The sequence below is a fragment of the Cuculus canorus genome, chromosome 14, assembly GCF_017976375.1.
Source record: "Cuculus canorus isolate bCucCan1 chromosome 14, bCucCan1.pri, whole genome shotgun sequence".
In the NCBI taxonomy this organism is placed as follows: Eukaryota; Metazoa; Chordata; class Aves; order Cuculiformes; family Cuculidae; genus Cuculus; species Cuculus canorus.
The window spans coordinates 2,688,635-2,709,880 of NC_071414.1; the positions used below are offsets into that span (position 1 = coordinate 2,688,635).

Genomic DNA, 21,246 nt, shown 5'->3' on the forward strand with positions numbered 1-21,246 from the left:
GGACGGTGAAAAGAATAGCATCTGAAGGGATACAAAAGCTATTGCAAATCCTGAATCGGCCCCAGCAGACCCGCAGAGAGCAGCTTTCTGTCGCCAGCTTCGCAGAGGGGCGGCAACTGATGGATATTGTCCCACTGCGGGGAAGAGATGAGCTGTAGCTCACCAGGTCCTGCTTTGGTAAAGATATACCCGCAGGACACAATGCCTCTTCATTCTCTTGAGTACCTAAAATATCCGACTTATGGCCATTTTTGGTGAAGGTACACGGTTGAGATAAAAATAACACTGAGCATAAAGTCATTGCCGACTAGAGGAGCGTTCGGGCTGGAGCAGCCAAGCCTGGCGTACCCCGGGCACCTCGTGGTGTCTGTCCTGTCCCCCCACGTTGGTGAGGTCTACTTGCTGAAGCCAGAGAGGTCAATTTGCCCAGCTGATAACTTGGGTTTGTGTTATATTCCTATCTGGCAAAATGTGATGTTGCCTCCTTGTCTGTCTGGGAGGAGAAATGTTGAAATTCTAAACCTGAATTTTTTGAACACATAATTCTGAGTGTTTGTCCAATTCCTAAACTGCAAAATGCAGTTGTAAAACCAAAATGCAGTGATTTGGCTTTGGACCGCATTTCATACTCTGTGCTGTTTGTTTGCGAGCCACCCGGGGCCCTTTTCTAACCTCTCTGAGAGCAGATGCCCGTGGTAGTTTGTGCGTGGTGGGCCCCAAGTCTGTTTCAAGTCTAAGATGGATGAATCCACGCTGACATTTAAGCTTTTCCCTACTGGCTGTAGTCCAATCACCTCAGCTTTAGAAAAACCATTGCTCTGGCTGCCCCGAGGGGATGCTCCTGGTGGACCCTTCTGAGCAGGGACTGGCTTTGTTTCATGAAGTTATTGAGGGTGCTCATGGAAAATACCTAGAACCCTAGAATCACAGAACAGTTGGGGTTGGAAGGGACCTTAAAGCCCATCCAGTCCCACTCCCTGCCACGGGCAGGGACACCTCCCACTGGATCAGGGGCTCCAAGCCCAACCTGGCCTTGAACCCCTCCAGGGATGGGGCAGCCACCACTGCTCTGGGCACCCTGGGCCAGGGCCTCCCCACCCTCACAGCAAAACATTTCTTCCTAAGATCTCACCTCAATCTCCCTTCTTTCAGCTGAAAACCTTTCCCCCTCGTCCTGTCCCTGCACTCCCTGATCCAGAGCCCCTCCCCAGCTTTCCTGGAGCCCCTTTCAGTGTACTTCGCTGTGAGCAGAAATGTTGCTGCCCATGTACTGCTGACAACATCCCTAACTCCCGGTGCTACAATTAGAGCATCAATTAATTAATTGCATTTGCAAACCATACAGTTCCCTGGCTTCCCACTAAAGCCCTGCTCAGGTGAGAAAGCAAAGAACTGAGGGGTTTTGACATCATCAGATTTACCTGAATTCACTTGAGAGATGCTGTGTATCTGGAAGCGCTGTTGAGTGGGATGGGGCTGGGGCTTTGTGCTGATGGGTTCCTGCTCTCTCCCAGGTGGACAATGCTAAGGACTTCCTCTCCATGGGGGGACTCCAGCTTGTGATCGATGGGTTGAACAGCACGGAGGCCCTGCTGAAGGAGCATGCCGCCTTTGTCCTGGGTGCCGCGCTGTCCAGGTGAGCTCTGTCCCACCTTGGATGGGAGTGTGAAACCCTTGGGAGACTGGATTAGCTCTGTGCTCTCGTTGTCTTTCAATTTATCTCTAATGGCAGGAGCTGAAAGCTTCCCTTGTCCTGTGACGCACCAAATTGTCTTCTCCCTGCCTAGCCCTTTCCTTACAGCACTACTTCCCCATGTCTTCTCCTCAGCGTGTCTTCATCCTGCTTGTTAGACTCGGCCAGAAGGAATTTGGTGTGGAAGTTAGGATTGCTTCTTGGTTTCCGTGAGCTCCTTGTTTTCACAAAGTCCAAGGGGAATAATTTTGCCTTCACTCCTCACCCGTTGGCAGCTGTCTCTGAGGCAAGATGTGGAGGAAGGTGTGATTCCGAGTGCCCCAGGGAGCACTTTTCTCCCTCCAGTTCCTTTCTCATCGGCTCTTTAGGATAGTGAGATGCTGATTTCAGAAATACAGCAACTCCCATGGTCTTTGGAGGGGGTTTATGCCCGTGGACGTGTGCCTGTGACACCAAAGGGGTGTCAATTAGGCGCAAGATCAGCAGGCTGGATCCAGAAGAGCCTGGTCTGAAGGATGTTTGTGGTGTGTTGGAAGGTGGCTGCTGCCCGAAGGAGCCCAGCTGGCCTCGCGCTAGGACGTCACATGTAGTGTGGTGGGAGGTGCTGCGAGGGCTCAGGGGGGTTTATTAGTCCCCTTTATGGGTCTGAGGGCTTTGCGGGGTCTGTGTTGCACATTCACTGGTGCAGAGGCTTTAGAAATGCTTGGGATGGACCCAAACTTCAAGGTCAGAAGTGCAGAGGGAAGACTGACAGTTAGAACCATTCTATCTGCATATTTCTCTGTCTACAAATGCGGTCACCTTGGCCACCATTATAAATTATTTATCAGTTAGTTTAATCTGTCATCTTCAAATCCACATTTATTTTGCCATCCTGGACACGGTGCAGTTGGTCCTCAGCGGGTGTGAAGTAGCGTGGCCTCACGGACAGCAGCAGGAACCCGGATTTACACGAGGAAAGGATCAGCTTGAGTCTGAAACAGAGCTTGGCGTCTTGATAACAGTAAGATACACTCTTTCACATCAGAAACACAGACCTGCTCTTCATATTCTGTCATACCTTAATGTTTGAAATGGTATCGTAATTGTTAGGTTCTTTAATAGCGTGTAGATTCTTAATAACATGTTTCATAAAAAGAAAATCATGCAGAGGCTCTGGAAACATTTGCAGGTAACTTGTGGAATGATGGGGGTGATTAAGCTGCTTCTTTCTTGAAGAAGCTAACGCGATGTGATGAAGACTCCAGAAATTCATTGCCTCGAGATGTGAGCGTGTAGCAGTGGCCCAGAAAATGATGCTTTTGTGTGGCGTTTCTCACTGAATGCAAACGCCTTTCTTTGGACAGAAACAATTTCTTCTCTAATATGACAATATTAAAATCGTGCTTTGGAAACTTTGAGACCTTTCTCTTTAAAGGACACTCTGGCAGATGGTAATTTAGAGTGGTTTGGATGATGTATTCTCCAAAAGCACGGTTCCAAAATGTGAGGAATATTATGCCTGGTTTTTAGGTTTGCTTTTTTCCCCTTGCTGTGCTTAAGCTTTCTCAATAGACACCTACATGCCAACCCGTCTGCTTTGCGCTATCTGCTTAATTTGTTTGTTCGTGCGTTTTCTCGGCTTCCTCCGTGCTCCATTTAAGCTGCCGGGGGTATTTCAAGTACTTCATGCTAAGCATTTGCTCGTGGCTCCTGTTTTTCCAAGGGGTGGATGTTTCTTTCCTTCACTCCTGGTGGTTCCTAGGCCCTCGGTTAGGTGGTAGGGCTTGCTGGTAAGTGCCTGGAGGTGCCGCAGCTCCCTGGGCTGTAGAGGCGTGATCTGATCCGATGTCCCTGGGGCTGGTATCGGACCCCGCGCCGGAGCCTGAGCTGTGCCTGAGCAAGAGGCAATACTCTGCTGCTCGCCAAATGGCGCTGGGGCCGCCTTCCAGGGCTCTTCAGCCGGGTTGGCCCAGGCCAGCGGTTTCAAGCCGGGCAAATCTTCCCAGAGGAAAATCAAGGTGTGATCATAGCAAGTCCTCAGCCCAGCCCGGGAGGTTGTTAGCTCCTGCCGGAGCTGAATCTGGAAGAGAGAGCTTGGCAGCAGCTGTAGGCATGTTGTTCCACGCAGGATAAACCCACTGGACACTGAGTGGTCTCAGACATGCTTGGGTCACATCCAGAACTTTTCAACTCTTACAGAATATCCAGGTTTTCTCCAGGTTTGCATTGACTTGGACTCTGATTGGGCAGTGAAGCCAGTAGGGGATGGAGCAACCAGCTGCTCACCCAGGTCCCACCTGCGTGCAGTCCAGCTGGAACCCAGCTCCGAGGTCTGGCTGTGCTGGAAACCAGTTTGGGATAAAAGGGCTTTCAAGTGGAGCAGCTCCTTGAGGCAATGGTCCAGCTGGCTGGCCAAAGTGTTGGATAGGCAAAGGCAGGAGGAGAAAGAGGAGAAAGGACAGCAAGAGGCAGTTCAGGATTTCTCCCTCCTGATATCACTCCTATTTATCTAGATAAAACTGGAGTGGAAAAACAGCCTCGGCACAGGAGAATTAGGTCCTCGAGGCAAAGGATGCCCAGGTCTAGCTAGATGGATGCTGGATCCTGGCATCTATCTGCGTCTGTCTGTGAGCCTCCGCCGTGACAGAGGGTGATCTGGTAAGGAGGAAATCTAAGTTTCATCTCTTGTTTCTCTTCTCTGCCCTTCATGTTAGGCATTTGGGTTTTAATCACCCAGTCGGTGACCAAATCCAATATCCTTCCATCTGGTAGAGGTTTCTGAGCGGTGCTCTTATTGTGACTCCGCAACCTCATCACAGCCTTCGTGTTTTTCAACCTTTAACAAAATGTTTTCCGTTCAGCAGTTTGCAAAAAGTAAACTTCATTTGAACAATCCTCAAGCGCTCTGATTGCAAATAAAAGTTAAATGCACTAACAAAAATAATTGCTAGGCATGTGGGATTGTACATTTAGGTATCCATAATTCACTAACAGTATATGCCAATACACAACATTATCTGGGTTTGCGGTGATTGCATTAGCATAAAAGCATGTTAGCGTTTATCTGGTGGTACTAACATTTGAAATATAAGTAAGTATGAAATATTAAGAGACAGATTTTGGAGGCAAGTGAAACGACTGTCGGTAAAATGCTCTCGCATATTTTTGAAGGCACACTCTAGTCTCCTCGGCTGACAATCAGCATTCGCACCGTTGAGTCCAAACATTGCAAAAATGTCAATGTTTTATGCAAAGAGGAGCTATATTAAGCTAAAAAAAAAAAAAGATTGCTGATGAGAGAAGTGTCTTCTGATGTCCTCTAAGCTATTTACAGGCAGCGTCTTCTTTTGTTCGTAGCGCAGCCAGGCCGCCGCGCAATTCGTATCTCGATGTTTCACAAGACTGGAAATGGTAGCCAGAAAGGATTATGCTTGTGATTAAAACTTCAATTTTTCAAAACTTTCCCTCCAGGAAATGTTTTTCCACACCAATAATTTGAACATTTTAATATTTTGTAATAAAAGGATTTTTATAATCCCTTTAGAAGGGGAATAATAATTTATGTGGAATGCCTTCTCGAAGCTTTAACCCAAATGCTCCCCATACGCTTAGGGGTGACTTAGAGGTGAGGATGGAGAGAAGCGGAGCTGTGGGATCTTCAAGGCAAAGAAAAGCAGTTTGGATTTCATGGGGAGAGGGCAGAAAGTGGAAGAATTGGCGTGGCTGAAGCGGGGAGCCAGGAGGAAAGCCACTCATGCAGCTGCATCAAGGGAAGTGTGGCCTTTTGACCCACCCTCTAAACACCCACGTGCAGTTCAGACTGGTTAGCCAGTTTGGTCTCATGGTGGACAGATATGGTTGAACTGGATGATCTCAAAGGTCTTTTCCAACCAGTCGATTCTGTGCTTCTATGGAGCCGATGGTCTGAGCTTGCGTTCGCTGTGTCTCCCAGCGGGGCAGTCTCCAAACCCAGAGCGGCTGGGATCGCACTGTTCTGCTTTGGACCTGAGTGATAAAACAAACGTTACAGGACTTGGTGAAGACTTGCGAGCAAACTCATCGCAGGAAGCAACTCGAGCATCGTCCTGAGGAAACACTTGGGAGTTTCCTGGAGGTGGCTTATGGCAGGTTATTCCTTGTCTTAACCTTTTCCTGTGAGATTAAATCCTTATGTGGATCACAAACATTCCAGTTGCTGTTATTCCTAGGGGAATGCTGTCTCCCCATCTATCCATCGGTGTTTCGGTGAGGTGTGTTCTGCTAGGGTTTGACTTGCAGGTTTTGATAGAGCAGCACCAGGTTCTCTGGGCCCCTCACTCCAAGGAGGACATTGAGGGGCTGGAGCGCGTCCAGAGAAGGGAACAGAGCTGGGGAAGGGTCTGGAGCCCAGGGCTTCTGGGAGCAGCTGAGGGACCTGGGGCTGTTCAGCCTGGAGAAGAGGAGGCTGAGGGGAGACCTCATTGCTCTCTGCAGCACCAGGAAAGGAGGGTGTGCTGAGGTGGGTGCTGGGCTCTGCTCCCAAGTGACAAGGGACAGGATGAGAGGAAGTGGCTATAAGTTGTGCCAGGGGAGGTTTATATTGAATATTAGGGAAAATTTCCATATCAGAAGAGTGGTAAAGCCCTGGCAGAGGCTGCCCAGGGCAGTGGTGGAGTCTCCATCTCTGGGAGGGGGGCGTAAAAGATGGGCAGACAAGGTGCTTAGGGATAGTTTAGTAGTGGACAGTGACGGTTGGACTGGATGATCTCAAAAGTCTTTTCCAACCAAACCATTCTGTGAGTGTTAAGGATGTCTTTGTTGAGAGAAAAAAGCTTCCACCAGATTTAACGGCTTTGAATTAAGTCCAGCTTCGCAGTGAAGCTGGTTGACACTTGCTGCTGTTAAATAACGTTAAGGGCCAAGCCATAAACCCAGGAAAAGTAAAATTAAAGACCTCGCTTCAAAGCTGTCTTGTAAGGACATAAGAATCTCTGGGCAGAGGAATAAATCTAGTTAGCTTAACAAGCACTGTCCCTGCCCATTTATTTCAAATCCGTCTTCATGTTCATCCCTTCCTCCTCCAGCTTCTCCTCTTACATCCTGCAGCCTTTGCCCGTCTCTTTATCCCTTTGCACTGGTTTTCCCTGTCCCTATTTGCCAACGCTGTGTGTTTGCCACCTCCCAGAAGCAGTAATTTCAGCTCGACTCCCTGCCCGCTTGTAATTTCTTGCTTTGGAGATTGTCTCTTCTATTTTTATTTGAACTCCTGACTTGCGTGGAGTTATCAGCCTCACTGCACTTAATTTCAAATTAATTTGATTGGGTCACCTCAATTTTTTTCTGTAACAATAATGAACTCAACCTATTTAGCCTTTCCCTATTATGAACGACCTCAGCGAAAACCGCAGTGTGATAGAAAACTCTGTTTCATCATTATGGTTAATTACACAGAAGAATAAATCCCTAAACATTTTTCAGTGTCTGAAATCTAACAAGAAAGCGTTATTAACAATTAAATAGTGAACTGCTGTCCTTGTGCTCTCAGGAAGACAGAAAGGGTGGACCCCAGGAGAAAAATCTAGAATCCAAGGTTTGCTCCTGGTTTTGTTCACATCGATACTTTGGTGGTGCAAACGCTGGGGGAACGCGGGTTTCTGGAGGCTGAGGGTGCACAGCGAAGAGCTGGTGCTCACAGAATCATAGACTAGTTTGGGTTGGAAGGGACCTTAAAGCCCATCCAGTTCCACCCCCTGCCATGGGCAGGGACACCTCCCACTGGCTCAGGGGCTCCAAGCCCCATCCAACCTGGCCTTGAACACCTCCAGGGATGGGGCAGCCACCACTGCTCTGGGCAGCCTGGGCCAGGGCCTCACCACCCTCATGGTGAAGAAATTCCTCCTTATAACGAGTTTAAATCTGCCCCTCTCCAGTTTATACCCATCTAGGAATGTTTTCTCCAAGTGCAGCTGCAAGAGAGTTGGACATCTCAGCCTCACCCCGAGGGACCATTTTTAGTCTGAGGATGTTGTTGGAGTTCTGGAGTGAGTTATCCCATCTGGGGGCTCTGGGTTGGGCTGTGGTATGAAGGAGGACAAAGAAGTTAAGCAGTGAGAACACAAATTGCTCAAACTGGAGTGTTTGGCCTCACGTCACACTTCCGCAGTGAGTAGACCTGTTCGGTCTCCCCCAGCACCGGGTGCCGCTGCATTTTACCGGTTACCGCAGGGCTCAGCCTTGGCAGTGCGGGAGGGCTCTTCCTCGCCTGTCCTTCACGCAGAGGTGAGTGCTCCCAGAGCCAGGCAGGGTCTCGCTGCTCTCCTGCTGCTCACTGTTGCCAGACCTGCATGGGGTGGCCAGTCTGGGGACGTGGGAGGCCCAGAAGCGCTGGGAAGCTGCTCTGGGGGTGCTTGGCAGCATCCTGTCTTCAGCCGGGATGGCTGGTGACACAGCCTGCAGGAAGGACTGATCACAGCCAGGTCATGCATTATATAAAACACATGGCTTCTGTCTCTTCTCATTTAGTAAATGTTCTCCGCTAAAGCATGTGAGTTATTGTGGTGGCTTCCATTTAAAATATGCATTCGGACTGGTTACCTAATAGCTTTCTGCAAGAGAGCCAGAAACCACCCGTGTCCTGGGCTGCATCCAGAGCAGTGGGAGCAGCAGGGAGGGAGGGGATTCTGCCCCTCTGCTCTGCTCTGGTGAGACCCCACCTGGAGCCCTGTGTCCAGTTCTGGAGTCCTGAGCACAGGAAGGACATGGAGCTGTTGGAGCGATTCCAGAGGAGGCCACGGAGATGATCCGAGGGCTGGAGCACCTCCCATATGAGGACAGACTGAGAGAGTTGGGGTTATTCATCCTGGAGAAGAGAAGGCTGCAGGGAGACTTCAGAGCAGCTTCCAGTGCTGAAAGGGGCTCCAAGAGAGCTGGTGAGGGGCTCTTGATCAGGGAGGGCAGGGAGAGGATGAGTGGAACGGTTCTCATCTGAAAGAGGGGAGATTGAGATGAGATCTTAGGAAGAAATGTTTCAGCTGTGAGGGTGGGGAGGCCCTGGCCCAGGTTGTCCAGAGCAGTGGTGGCTGCCCCATCCCTGGAGGGGCTCAAGGCCAGTTTGGATGGGGCTTGGAGCAGCCTGATCCAGTGGGAGGTGTCCCTGCCCATGGCAGGAGGTGCAACTGGATGGGCTTTGAGTTCCAACCCAAACTGTTCTGTGATTCTGGAAAAGAACAGCCCAAACTTGCTGTTTCTGAGTGTAGACCTGGTTTAATCGCTGGGCACAACGCGTATTCATCTGTCTCTTCAACCTCTATTTATTCCTCATCCATATTCTCTGTTTATCATTGTCACTGCAGCCCGTGCACTCGGCTAATGGCTTCACAAGCTTCAAAGATTTCCCTCCCTAACACCTACATTATTTTCCTGACCTGCTGTGACTTCCCTGCTTTGCGTGTTCTCTGCAGTCCCTCTGTGTAATAGGTGCAAAACGCTCCACAAAGAGGAGGCTTCTGCGTTGTCTCTTTAATCAGGGGTGCAGGAGGCTGGAGCAGCCCCTCGCTAATGCCTTTCAGAAAGGAGGTTGAAAAAGTGAGTTGAATAGAACAAAGCAGCGAAGAAGGGGAGGAGGAGGAACAATGCAAGCAGGAAATGCAGGATGCAGCCTCAATTAGGTACCTGCTCCCAGCAGGGTTTGGGGTGGACAGCACTGACCCCATGATTTTGATGGTGGCTATTGTCTGAGCTTCTTTAGGAGGATCCAGATCCTCGCGTTTCCTTGGTGGGTGCTGCTGCGAGCACCCTCCCTACCCCTTTCCTGATTGCAGCTTTTGTTGGGTTTAATTGCTGGCAGGCTCTACGCAGCGAGCATGCAAAGGCAGACCCAGGCAGGGGCGAATGGTGATGGTGGAACAGGGCGTTTGGAGGGGTCTTGGGGTGCTGCCCATGGCTCTTGGGGGCTGCCTGCTGAATTTAGCTATGTCCACTTGTCAGCCTGCTGTTGTCCCCCCACCCTTCCCCTTGTGCCAAAGAGAAGGTGGCAGAGCTGTTGGACCCAGAGCTTGCTTAGGAGGCAAAATAACACAAACTGGCAGCCGTGGCCTTTCGTGGCAACTCAGACAGTCCTTGCTTGTCTTGATGGAAAAGAGATCAATGTCTTTCTTCACAGGTTGGCATCTTCCAGCCTACCCATTCTTCTGCTTCCAAAGTTTTTTTCCTCATCTGTCTATTCACGTGCTTTAAGATTCATTGAATCAGTTGCTTACATGCACTCACTGCCCAGAAACCATCCGTGTCCTGGGCTGCACCCGAAGCAGAGGCACCAGTAGGGTGAGAGAGGGGATTCTGCCTCTCTGCTCTGCCCCGGTGAGACCCCACCTGGAGTCCTGTGTCCAGTTCTGGAATCCTGAGCACAGGAAGGACATGGAGCTGTCGGAGTGAGTCCAGAGGAGGCCACGGAGATGATCCGAGGGCTGGAGCACCTCCTGTACAAGGACAGGCTCAGAGTTTGGGTTGCTCATCCTGGAGAAGAGAAGGCTGTGGGGAGACCTCAGAGCAGCTTCCAGTACTGAAAGGGGCTCCAGGAAAGCTGGGGAGGGGCTCTTGATCAGGGAGTGCAGAGATAGGATGAGAGGAATGGTTTTCATCTGAAGGAGGGGAGATTGAGATGAGATCTTAGAGAGAAATGTTTTGCTGTGAGGGTGGGGAGGCACTGGCCCAGGTTGCCCAGAGCAGTGGTGGCTGCCCCATCCCTTTGGGCATCCTGATCCAGTGGGAGGTGTCCCTGCCAGTGGCAGGGAGTTGGAACTGGATGGGCTTTGAGGTCCCTTCCAACCCAAACCATTCCATGATTCTACGATGATTCATCCATGAAGACAGGTCCTCAGCTCTTCCAGCAGACTGTTTCCAGCCTCACCCCTTCAAGGCTCTCCCGGTGTTTGAACAGGCTGATGTTCTTTGAAGAGGAAACAATAGATTGCTGGAAATTATCTTTCTGTAGAAACTTGTCATCACTGTTGACTACTTGCTCTTCCCTCAGGTGCTGACATTCCGTGTCTTGTGAGCTGGATTATGATCTCTCTTTATTTTAGATGATCCTATTTCTGCTTAAAAGGAGATGTTCCATCAGAGGCCCTCAGAGCTGCCTGGCATGTTTTGGAAGGGGATGACTCACTGGCTTGGCTGTCTGAGAAGCCACGCAGACCTCTGAGCTCTGCCGGTCAGGGCAGCTGTCTGTGGCCATGAGAGTCTCCAGGGAGCTGGACCGGTGGGCAGCCCCCTCCTCGTGGGGTGGCTTGGAGTCATCATGCAAGCTGGAGAAACACTGTCACAGCCGCTTCCCACTGAGTCTCAGCCCCTTGACGCTACTGTGTGAGACCTGAATAGATTTAAAAACTAATTTGCTGCTCAAAGCATCAATAGATGTACGTCACTTGTCCTTTCTGCTGCATTTAATGAGTTTCCAAGGTACTGCAGCCAGTTCCAGAAGGCAACCATCAAAGGAGTGCGTCTTCGCTTCCGTGCGAGGTGCCTAGCTGTCCCTCCAGCGCACTTTGGTTCTCACGCGTTCTCTCTGGGTTTGTCTCTTATGAATTTAATGGGGAATATACCGTATAATTTCTTGCAACCATCCTTTCCAGACTGTCTCTCCTTCTTAATTCTAAAAGCCATGAAAACAGGGGATGGGGAAGGGAAAGGGCTCTTCCTGCAGTCAGGTGGCGTTAGCTGGAGCCCAGGTGATATGTGGGTCACGGTGAGCATCCTGTCAGGCTGCTTCTCTCTGTGTTCATGACTCTGCTGTTGCTGAGCCGTACCTGTTCCCCTCTGTTCATCACCCTGGAGCTGCCCTGGGCTTGGAGTGTCCCTGCCCGTGTCAATCTGGGCTGTCACCCAGGTGGGACCGTGTTGGCAAGGAGGGCGCGAATGCAGTGATGCTGGTGGACCGAGGGCTGGGGGACGATGGGTGCAGCCCCGCGGTGGCTGTTTTGAGGGACAGGTAGTTAATCCTTACTCTCCATTGATAATTAGGTCTGTTGCTTTGTATAAGTCACCAGAGCAAGGTAGGAATTGCTTCAGTGAAGTGGACGTGCAGGCCTGGCCGCTCGGAAAGCCCATTGTCGGGGTTTCACAGAGGTGGGAACACGAATGCTGGAGTGGCAGCAGTGCAGGACCACGCAAATGAGGTTTCCCTAAGCCTCAAGCAATGAAACCCTGCCATATGTGATGAACCGCCAGCGTTCTTGGTGTTTTATCCCTTCCTGTCAGCGTAACGGAGTGGGCTGAGCAGGGATTCGGGATTCTGGTCCCCGCCCGGTGCAGCAGGGGGTCTGCTGCCAGCATCCCAGCGGTCGGCAGCTGCCCACGTGGGCGTTCCTCATCTCCCTCCCCTCGCAAGCAGATTGTTGTACGTTTCCATACATTCTCTGTCATAAAAGCCCATAAATATGATTTTAGTGTGTTTGCAACAAGCAGGAATTCACCTGAGTTGCTTTCCAAATGGATACCTGGCTGCTTTTACTTAACGAGATCTTTTTCCGAGCTGAGCGTGGTAACGACTCTGAAATTTTCATTTTAAGAAATGCATTTTCTTCTTGGGCACTTCATAGCGAAATCTGTCTTAATTTCAGTTCAGCTAGTGTGTGAAAACACACGGTGAGGCATTATTAGTCCCTGAAGGAATAAAGACAGATGGAGCCCAAAATGGAATTGGCTTTATGATTAATTGAAACCTTCAAGAGTGGAATGGAGTCAGGGCTCGGTCTTACCCCGTCAGAGTCTGGAGATCGATTGCGCCGGTGTGGATCTCTGTGAGCACAGGCTGAGGAGCTCAATGGGAGAAACGCAGGTGTCGCTCGGTAGAGCCACGCTGGGGTTGTCCCCTCCATGGGGGACCTCTTGCTAGAGGAGGGCATGGGGGGCAGCGGCTGGTGGAGCGGTGAAGGCGGCATGCGGGTTGGGGTGACGGGGAGGGGATTGGAGGGTGGATTGGGGTCCGCAGCGTGGGATGATGTGTGATAGTAATGAGCTGCTATTTCTGGCCTCGAGCTCCCACAGCTGTGCAGGATGGCTCTCGGGTGGCTGCCGCGATGGAGAGCGGAGTGAGACTATTTTAAAGCATGCTCCAAAAAACTTGGGAATCAGAATGTGGAGGTGTGGAACCAACATGGGGAGGGCAGTGAGTTCAGGCTCTGCTCTGGACTCCTGTGACCTGAACGATTCCCCCGAGGGCTGTGGTTTCACCTCCTTGCCTGTAAGACATGGAGGGTGGATCTGCCCCTGGAAAGGCAGTTGAGGAGAAATACCAGGTGGTGTTACCTGTGTTGGCTTTGGCATTAGGGGACATTCCTGGAGTCTGTAGCCACAAACCTTCACAGCATTTCTGACAGAGCTGCTGGAAAGGAGAAAGAAAAGATGCTGCAGAAAGGAGGTCATGGAATCATGAAATGGTTTGGGTTGGAATGGACCTCAAAGCCCATCCAATTCCAACGCCTGCCATGGACAGAGACACCTCCTACTGGATCTTGGGCTCCAAGCCCCATCCAACCTGGCCTTGAACCCCTCCAGGGATGGGGCAGCCACCACTGCTCTGGGCAACCTGGGCCAGGGCCTCCCCACCCTCACAGCAAAACATGTCTTCCTAACATCTCATCTCAGTCTCCCCTTGTTCAGCTTCACACCATCACCCCTTGTTCAATCTCTGCCCTCCCTGATCCAGAGCCCCTCCTCAGCTCTCCTGGAGCCCCTCTTAGGACTGGAAGCTGCTCTAACGTCTTCCTGCAGTCTTCTCTTCTCAAGGCTGAACAACTCCAACTCTCTCAGCCTGTCAACCTCTCCACGATGTTTTGGGAGCAAGTCCTCCCTGTACAAACCAGCCTTGCAGCTCAGACCATGGCCATGCTTACGTGGTTGGCGAGTTCCAAGCAGTTACCGAGTTGGGGAGAAGCAGCAGGTGAAGGCAGAGGTGCTTTGCAAAGGCAAAACCAGGTCACTTACGGAGTTATGTCAGCATGTCTGTATGGAGAGAGTACGAAGGGGATGATTGATGCAATGGTGGCAGCCCCTGGAGATGGCCTGGCCTCCCACCCCACGGCTTGGTGCTCAGAGCTGAGCCCTCCTGTGTGCTGACACGGGGCACGCTGGCTGGAGAGAGGATCGTGGATGCCTTCACCTTGCCTAGCTGGGTGGGCAGGGGGGGCTGAAATACTTTAAAGAAGGGTTTGGTGTAGAAAGGTGGTGCTGCCTGCGGAGATCATAGTTTAAAGCACATGAAGTGGCCAAGGGGACTGCGAGTGTGCTTGCAGGTCTGCATTGCCTGCACCCCCTGAGACCCCTCGAACCCATCTTCCTGGTGGAAAAAGGGTGAGGAGCAGCATTCCCAGGTGCCCAGCAGCTGGGAGAGAGGTGCAGAGGGACACATTTCTTGGGTCCAGCCAGGAGAGGCCTTTCACAGTGCAGGACCCCTTCCTGTAGCATTACCAGCCTTGCTAATTGTCCTAACGAGTGGGAGGGCTGCTGCAAATGAGCCGATAGCGCAAATCCATGGGCACCTGAGCGAACACAGGGAGCAGCATGCCTGGCACCTCACAAAACATCCACTGCTCGCTTCTTCTGAGAAGGGCAGTTGGGGTTTTATTATCCCTGATACCCCGGGCATGGCAGTGAATTTGCCAAGGTGTGTTCTGGAACAGGAGGAAGCTCCGTAGCCTGAGCTCTGTCTGCAGGACCTGGCTGGGGAATCTTAGAGGAAAAGTGTAAGGCTGCTGTGGATTTTCTTTTCTTTCCCTGAGGACTTGGGGATTGCAGATGAGTGGATTGTGGATTAGTGGATCAGGAATTAGAAATGCATTTTTCATTCTTGGGTTACACACTAATGAACTGGCAAATTTAATTTCTTTAAATCCAGCTACTTCAGCTAGGATGAGTGAAGTCTTCTCCTGTCTTTCTTTAACTTGAGGAAGGCTGAATCCTGATCTTCCTGGGTGTTGCATCATCCAACTTCAGTTCTTTGTCTTAAGAGTGTGGCTGTTACAGGAGGACAGTCTCTTTGCAAGGCAGAGTTTATCATCCTGTGAACCTCACGAAGTTCAACAAGGCCAAGGGCAAGAGCGTGCACCTGCGTCGGGTCAATCCCAAGCACAGCTACAGGCAGGGCAGAGAAGGAATTGGAGCAGCCCTGAGGAGAAGGACTTGGGGTGTTGAGGGATCAGAAACTCCACATGAGCCAGCACTGTGCACTCGCAACCCAGAAACCAACGGTGTCCTGGGGTGCATCCAGAACAGTGGGAGCAGCAGGGAGAGGGAGGGGATTCTGCCCCTCTGCTCCACTTTGGTGAGACCCCACTTGGAGTCCTGTGTCCAGTTCTGGAGTCCTCAGCACAGGAAGGACATGGAGCTGTTGGAGTGATTCCAGAGGAGGCCACGGAGATGATCCGAGGGCTGGAGCACCTCCCGTACAAGGACAGACTGAGAGAGTTGGGGTTATTCATCCTGGAGAAGAGAAGGCTGCAGGGAGACTTCAGAGCAGCTTCCAGTCCTGAAAGGGGCTCCAGGGAAGCTGGGGAGGGGCTCTGGATCAGGGAGTGCAGGGACAGGATGAGGGCGAACGGTTTTCATCTGAAAGAGGGGAGATTGAGATGAGATCTTAGGAAGAAATGCTTTGCTGTGAGGGTGGGGAGGCCCTGGCCCAGGTTGCCCAGAGCAGTGGTGGCTGCCCCATCCCTGGAGGTGTTCAAAGCCAGGTTGGATGGGGCTTGGAGCCCCTGATCCAGTGGGAGGGTTCCCTGCCCATGGCAGGGGGTGGAACTGGATGATTTTTGAGGTCCGTTGCAATTCAAACTCTTCTATCATTCTGTGATCTGTGGGGGCTGCTGAGCAGTGTGGTGGCACATGCGTTGGAGCCACAGCTCTCCACTGGCCATGGTGTTGCCTTCCCAGCACAGGGAAGTGAACCCAACCCAGGGAGGTCCTCCTCCCTTTGTGGGGAGGGTCCCGGTGCCTTGGGCGACCCCTCTGCTCTACCAGGGATTTGGGAAGCGTGGGTGGCAGCAGATGCACAGGGTGTGGTGGGCTCCACGTGCCTCTCCTTTAGCTGCTCCGTTCTTCAGGTCTTGCGCCTCCCTACCCAGAACCTGTGCCAAGGATAGCATGGAGTGGCAAAAGGCATTCATGTCGTTCAAAGCCGAACAGACTGCGCTGTGGGACCCCATCTGCGGGGGGAAACCAGCCTCATCATTACCCAGTCCCCCTTCAGAGCTTTAAATGAGAGCTAAACAAAACGGCCTTGGCTTTCCAGAGCAGGCTTTGTTCCTTCACTTTGTGATGCTGAAAGTGGGTCTGAAAGGCGGCCGCCTCTCGACGCCAAGCGCCGGCACCCCCGGCAGAGCCGTGGGCTGGTGCCCGCTGCCAGAGCCGAACAGGCACAGCCCCTGCTCGCAGGATGAGAGCGCTGGGACGTCGGTTCCTCCCTTGGCTGATGAAGGGGTTCTGGGCTGTGCCCTTAATATCTTGATTAACAATTAATGTGATGGAGTTAGCAAATCCATCTCCGTTCTCCCCTGAACCTGACAGGTGAGGATGTGTTTCCTGGTTGATTGCTGTGCCTTGTTATAGCCTGTTTATGATAGATTGAAAAGTGGGGGCTTTGTATGAAAAGAAACCTTTAATCTCCTGGCGGAGCCGACTGTGTTTCCCTTCAGGAAGCATTCCTTCTCTTCTGCTTATCTGTAACCCCCCTCCCCTTTAAACCTGAACCTGGCAGAGACCAGAAAGAAGGGAGGATCAAAGCGAAAATAATTGGGATCGCTGGCTTCCGTGGGCAGGCTGAACCCGTTATTCCTACTTAGAACTAGGTATTTCTGAATAACTCTTGCAAGAGACAATTTGGCAGTTGCAGCTTCTTCTTGATGAAAAGCACTCCAATGTAATAACCATGGCAACAGTTGCTGAGGGCCAGCGCTACGAGGGACGGAGATGTGCTCTCGAAAGGACAACGGGCTCAACTTTCCTAACCAATGACACTGCAAAGGGGATGAGGAACAGTGAGCTCTGCCTGGTGGGAACCCAGCGCTGCCTCATTGTCCTGGTGCGGACCCAGCCACACATGCTGTGCTGGGAGTGCATGTTGCCCCAATGCACCTGGTAACGAGCCATACGTCCCTGATGATGGGCGTCTTCTCCTCTAGGGGATGGTGGAGCTTCTGACCTTGGGTCCTTTCCAACCTGGTGATTCTATGATTCTATGACCTGGAAGCTGGGGGAAATCATTGGGACACCTGATAGGGATGGGGGGGAAACCTCAAGGTGAGATACCACCTCTGATCCCAAAGTCTCACCTGTCCCAGGATTTGGCTGCTCTGGGAAAGGCTGCATCCTTCTGCTATTGATCTTTACTGATATCAGAGCTGGTGCTTTGTTAGCCATCTTTAGGACCACACTTGAAGCTCTGTAGGAGAGGTGACAGAAACCATGTGGTGTTGCAGGTAGGGGAGTTGGTAAGAAACAGGGCCTTTGACTTGGAGAGTTGGCCTTTGGTGTGCGGTAGAGGAGCATGCGGGAAGGAACGGAGCCAGCAGCACCTGGGCTGAGCCTGGGAGGGTTTGCAGTGAGGGTCCTTCTTCCCTGACTCCTGCTCTCCCCTTGCCCAGGAGTCTTACGAGTGCTGACTATTAAGATGATTCTGGAAAGACCTATCCAAATGCTTAGGTCTTAATGTTGGCTTGGGAGCTGCTTAGTTTATGGGATGAAGTCTCCTCAAGTGGCTTTGTGAGGACGGGGTTGTTTTTATTGGGCAGTATCCTCTCTCTGCTGCATTATTTAATTTGACATTTTATAAGCCTGTAGAGTAAGAGACAGAAACTCATTAATGCTCACCAGAAGAAAAGAGGAGCCTGCTGAAAGGCAGCATTTTCACAGATCTCCGAGAAGGAGGCAGTAAATACTCCACCTCTGCTTAATAATAATAACAGGCAGGCTAAGTATCTCTAAAAATATAAAATAATGTGGGCCTCTTTGGAATAGTCAACATCCTTCTCAGCTCGCTGCCATCATCGCAAACAAATTTCACCAGAGATTCTGGGCATGATTATCAATGGCTCGGAGCAGCTGTAGCTTCTTTGACTTCAGCGCAAAGTCTGAGTGGTTGGCACGGCGGCAAACCAAGCCTCTTCCTTTTCTGCTTCAAATTGGGTCTTGATTCTAAGTGAGATGAATTTTCTCCTCCTGATAATTCTGTGCATCTGAAGTGATTACAGCTCCGCGTGAGTGCTCTTTTAGGAGATTTGAATGCAGCGTTTTCTTCCGTCTTCAAAAAAAGGTTCCTTCAAGCCCTGTGATTCTGGAGAGGGGGGTGGAAAATCAATCCTGGTGGAAACCGTCACCTCTTCCTATGCAGATTGGAGATTGAAACTTTTATTTTTATCAAACAAGCGCGGGGGCTCAATCGGAAAAACTTGTGTTGAGGCGAGTGGGTTTTGGCTGGTGGCAACGTGCTGCTGAATTCTTATCTGGCACTGGGGAGGCAGAGCCGGCGAGCGGTATTATTTGGAGTTCTTAGAGAGTGAGCTTTAATGTTTGCTTAACTCCACTAAAAATAGACGCCACCCTCTTTTCCTAATAGGCGGCATTTGTCACACTTGATTCATTTCCTCTCCCAAACTGAGTTCCTTCATGAATATTCATCTCTACTCCCCAGGAATCCTCCCGTCCTCACAAGTTGTACTCACAATGCAAGTCAACCTTTCAAAGCTCACCAAATACCTGGTTGGATCAGGCAGAGTGTTGCGATACCAACAGCTTTCATTGATTTCTGCCTTCTCTATGAGCCCTGATTGCTCGTTATCCCTCTGGATGAGACCCTTAACAAGTCTCCTGTTCCTGTTGTCATAGCAGCACCTCATTGCCCAGTGTGGCAAACTCTCATTCACTGTTAACTGTGAGACTGGAGGATCGGCTTGGCAGTTTTTCTAGTGAGAATTAGGCCAAAAGGTCCCTTCTGAACTGTGATGAAGGTGGTTCCCTTCAGAAGACACCAGAACTTGGTAGTTAGAGAGCATTTCTGAAGAGGGAAGTGAAGAGTGGGAGAAGAGTCCTTACAGAGCTCTTCCCATTCATCCTCAGCTGCTGCTAGAAGCAGGAAAAAGACAACCAGAAAGTATGAAGTGGTTAATTCATAGTTAAGGAAGTCTGTTGGTACCTCAGACCTTCTAGCCTTCAAGGTCCCTGCTACTCAGGTGTCGTAGGGACATCCCAGTAGATCAGGCTGCCCAAAGCCCATCCCACCTGGCCTTGAACACCTCCAAGGATGGGACAGCCACCACTTCTCAGGGCACTGGTATGGGCAACATGCTAGTTTACTCCATGAGGGGGTGCTGGTAGGCACCCACACCTGTGTAGTGCCATCCACCACATCAGGAGGCATGTCTGTGTCTGCTCCCACTCCATCCTCACGCTCTTTGCTTACTGTGTTAATGCCTTTCAACCTTGTAATTCTTAAAGCAATCCAAAGACTAAAATTGGTGGTATCTCAGCAGGATGTTCATGCTGGGCTTGTGAGGATCACCCTGGGGATGGACTTCTGCAACCAGTGGGGTCTTTGCCATCAAGGAAGACCGTGCTGATTTTCAGCAATGTGCTAGAAAGGTTTCAGAGGGGTTGCTCTGGTGTTGTGCTTGAGAAACGTGCATGACAGAAGGAATGACCTCATACACCTCCCATCCTGCGCGTCCTAGAGCAGCCGCCTTGCCCTGTTGCCGCGAGATGTAGCTGTGAGTGGTTGAGGAGTGCAAAGAGAGACAGAGTGCTGTGCGGCTCAACCCAAAGGAGTGATTTATCAGCGAGGATGCCGTCGTTAACTAGTAGGACCTGTCCAAGACACCAGGTCAGCATCTCTACTTTCACACGGAAAAGCACTGTGGAGTCGTGTGCCCAGCGGTGGCAGAGCCTGTGGTCGTGTGTCATCTCCAGGGATGACTTCTGCCCTGGAGGCTCAGCACGGAGCAGGGAAGAAAGTGCACCATTTACGCTGTTTCCACGTGCCGAGGGCTGGGATCAGCTGGGCCGGTTCCCAAAGCCTCCCATCTTGTGCAGGGCATTTGTCTTCTGTGCCACTCGCTGGGTTTATTCCAGAACTCTGAAACATAGCCAAGATACTCCATGACCCGAACGTAGGCAGGAGGACCGGTTTGATAGAATGAGAAAAGAAGAATGAATCCTTACTCCCCTCAATCTCTCCTCCAGAATGAAAAAACCCCAGTAGCCAGACCCTGCAAACGAGGTTTTGTTTTTTCCTGTGTGGAGCCAGATTTCCACCGGCTGGCTTTCAATTTTACAGGCGTTTATTATAGGCATGAATAATTGCTGGCACTGCGCTACCACTGCTGTTGTTTGCTCTTACGGTTTAGGCCAATTACATATGTAAGCCCCTGATTTACAAGCAAAACCAGAACTAAAGTAGCTTTGTGGCCTACATTTCAAGAGCGACTAATGTGTCCACAGCCAGCTTTGTGCCGGGAAACAGGGAGGTCCATTGGCATAAATGGTGGGACCCAGATTGTCCAAGGCATTACGAGACACGTGCTGTCGCAGCACAGCGTGAAGGACATAAACATGGATGAGCGTTTGAGGATCAGGAATGTGACCAGATCCATCACATGGCAAACGTGCTAGAAGATTCATGCTGTATTTGGGGGATTTACAGAGAACACGAACGAAAGAGAGAGGATTTGAACTTAGATGAGATATAAGGATGAACTTTTGTCCTGTGAGAGTGGGGAGGCCCTGGCCCAGGTTGCCCAGAGCAGTGGTGGTTGCCCCATCCCTGGAGGGGTTCCAGGCCAGGTTGGATGGGACTTGGAGCCCCTGATCCAGTGGGAGGTGTCCCTGCCCATGGCAGAGGGTTGGAACTGGATGGCCTTTGATGTCCCTTCCAACCCAAAATGTTCCGTGTTCCTATGATCTGCAGGATGGGTTTAAACAAAACCTATCCAACTTGAGAAGCCTGGAGGAGAGAAGGCTCTGAGGAGACCTTATAGCAACCTCCAGCACCTGAAAGGGCTACAAGAAAGCTGGGAAGGGACTGTTCACCAAGGCTTGGAGTGATAGGATGAGGGGCAATGGGTATAAACTGGAGAGGGGCAGATTTAGACTGGACATAAGAGAAATTTCTTCAACCATGAGAGTGGTGAGGCCCTGGCCCAGGTTGCCCAGGGAAGCTGTGGCTGCCCCATCCCTGGAGGTGTTCAAGGCCAGGTTGGATGAGCCTTGGGCAGCCTGAGCCAGTGGGAGGTGTCCCTGCCCATGGCAGGGTTGGAACTGGATGATCTTTAAGCTCCCTTCCAAACCAAACTATTCTATGATTCTAACTGGTTTATCTCCTACTGTTACCATCCGGTGAACCTTCCTGCGGCAGGAGAGCGGATAGCATTCCTTGCTGAATTTCAAATTGATCAGTTGTAATCGAACAGAGGGTTTGTTTCTGCTCTTGCACAATAGGCAGAAGAGTGGGAAGAAGGTTGATTGTTGAGACAACTGATTCTCCGTGGGGCAGTGGTTTCCAGGCAGCTGCTTGGATGGCTCATGTCACCCATGATACCTGTGACTGGACT

The 21,246-nt window shown here is 51.0% G+C and overlaps 1 protein-coding gene across 5 annotated transcripts in view; it reads left to right on the plus strand.

The window, feature by feature from the left end:
- Positions 1 to 21,246, plus strand: part of SIL1 (SIL1 nucleotide exchange factor) — a 116,961-nt gene that overhangs the window by 68,526 nt on the left and 27,189 nt on the right. For all 5 annotated transcript variants that reach the window (XR_008452256.1, XM_054079806.1, XM_054079805.1 and 2 more), the window contains one exon: positions 1,515 to 1,636. Coding sequence is in view for 4 of the 5 variants with exons in the window: in XM_054079806.1 (XP_053935781.1) it covers positions 1,515 to 1,636 (122 nt within the window). In the remaining variant the exon portion in view is untranslated. The remainder of the gene's footprint in view (positions 1 to 1,514; positions 1,637 to 21,246) is intronic.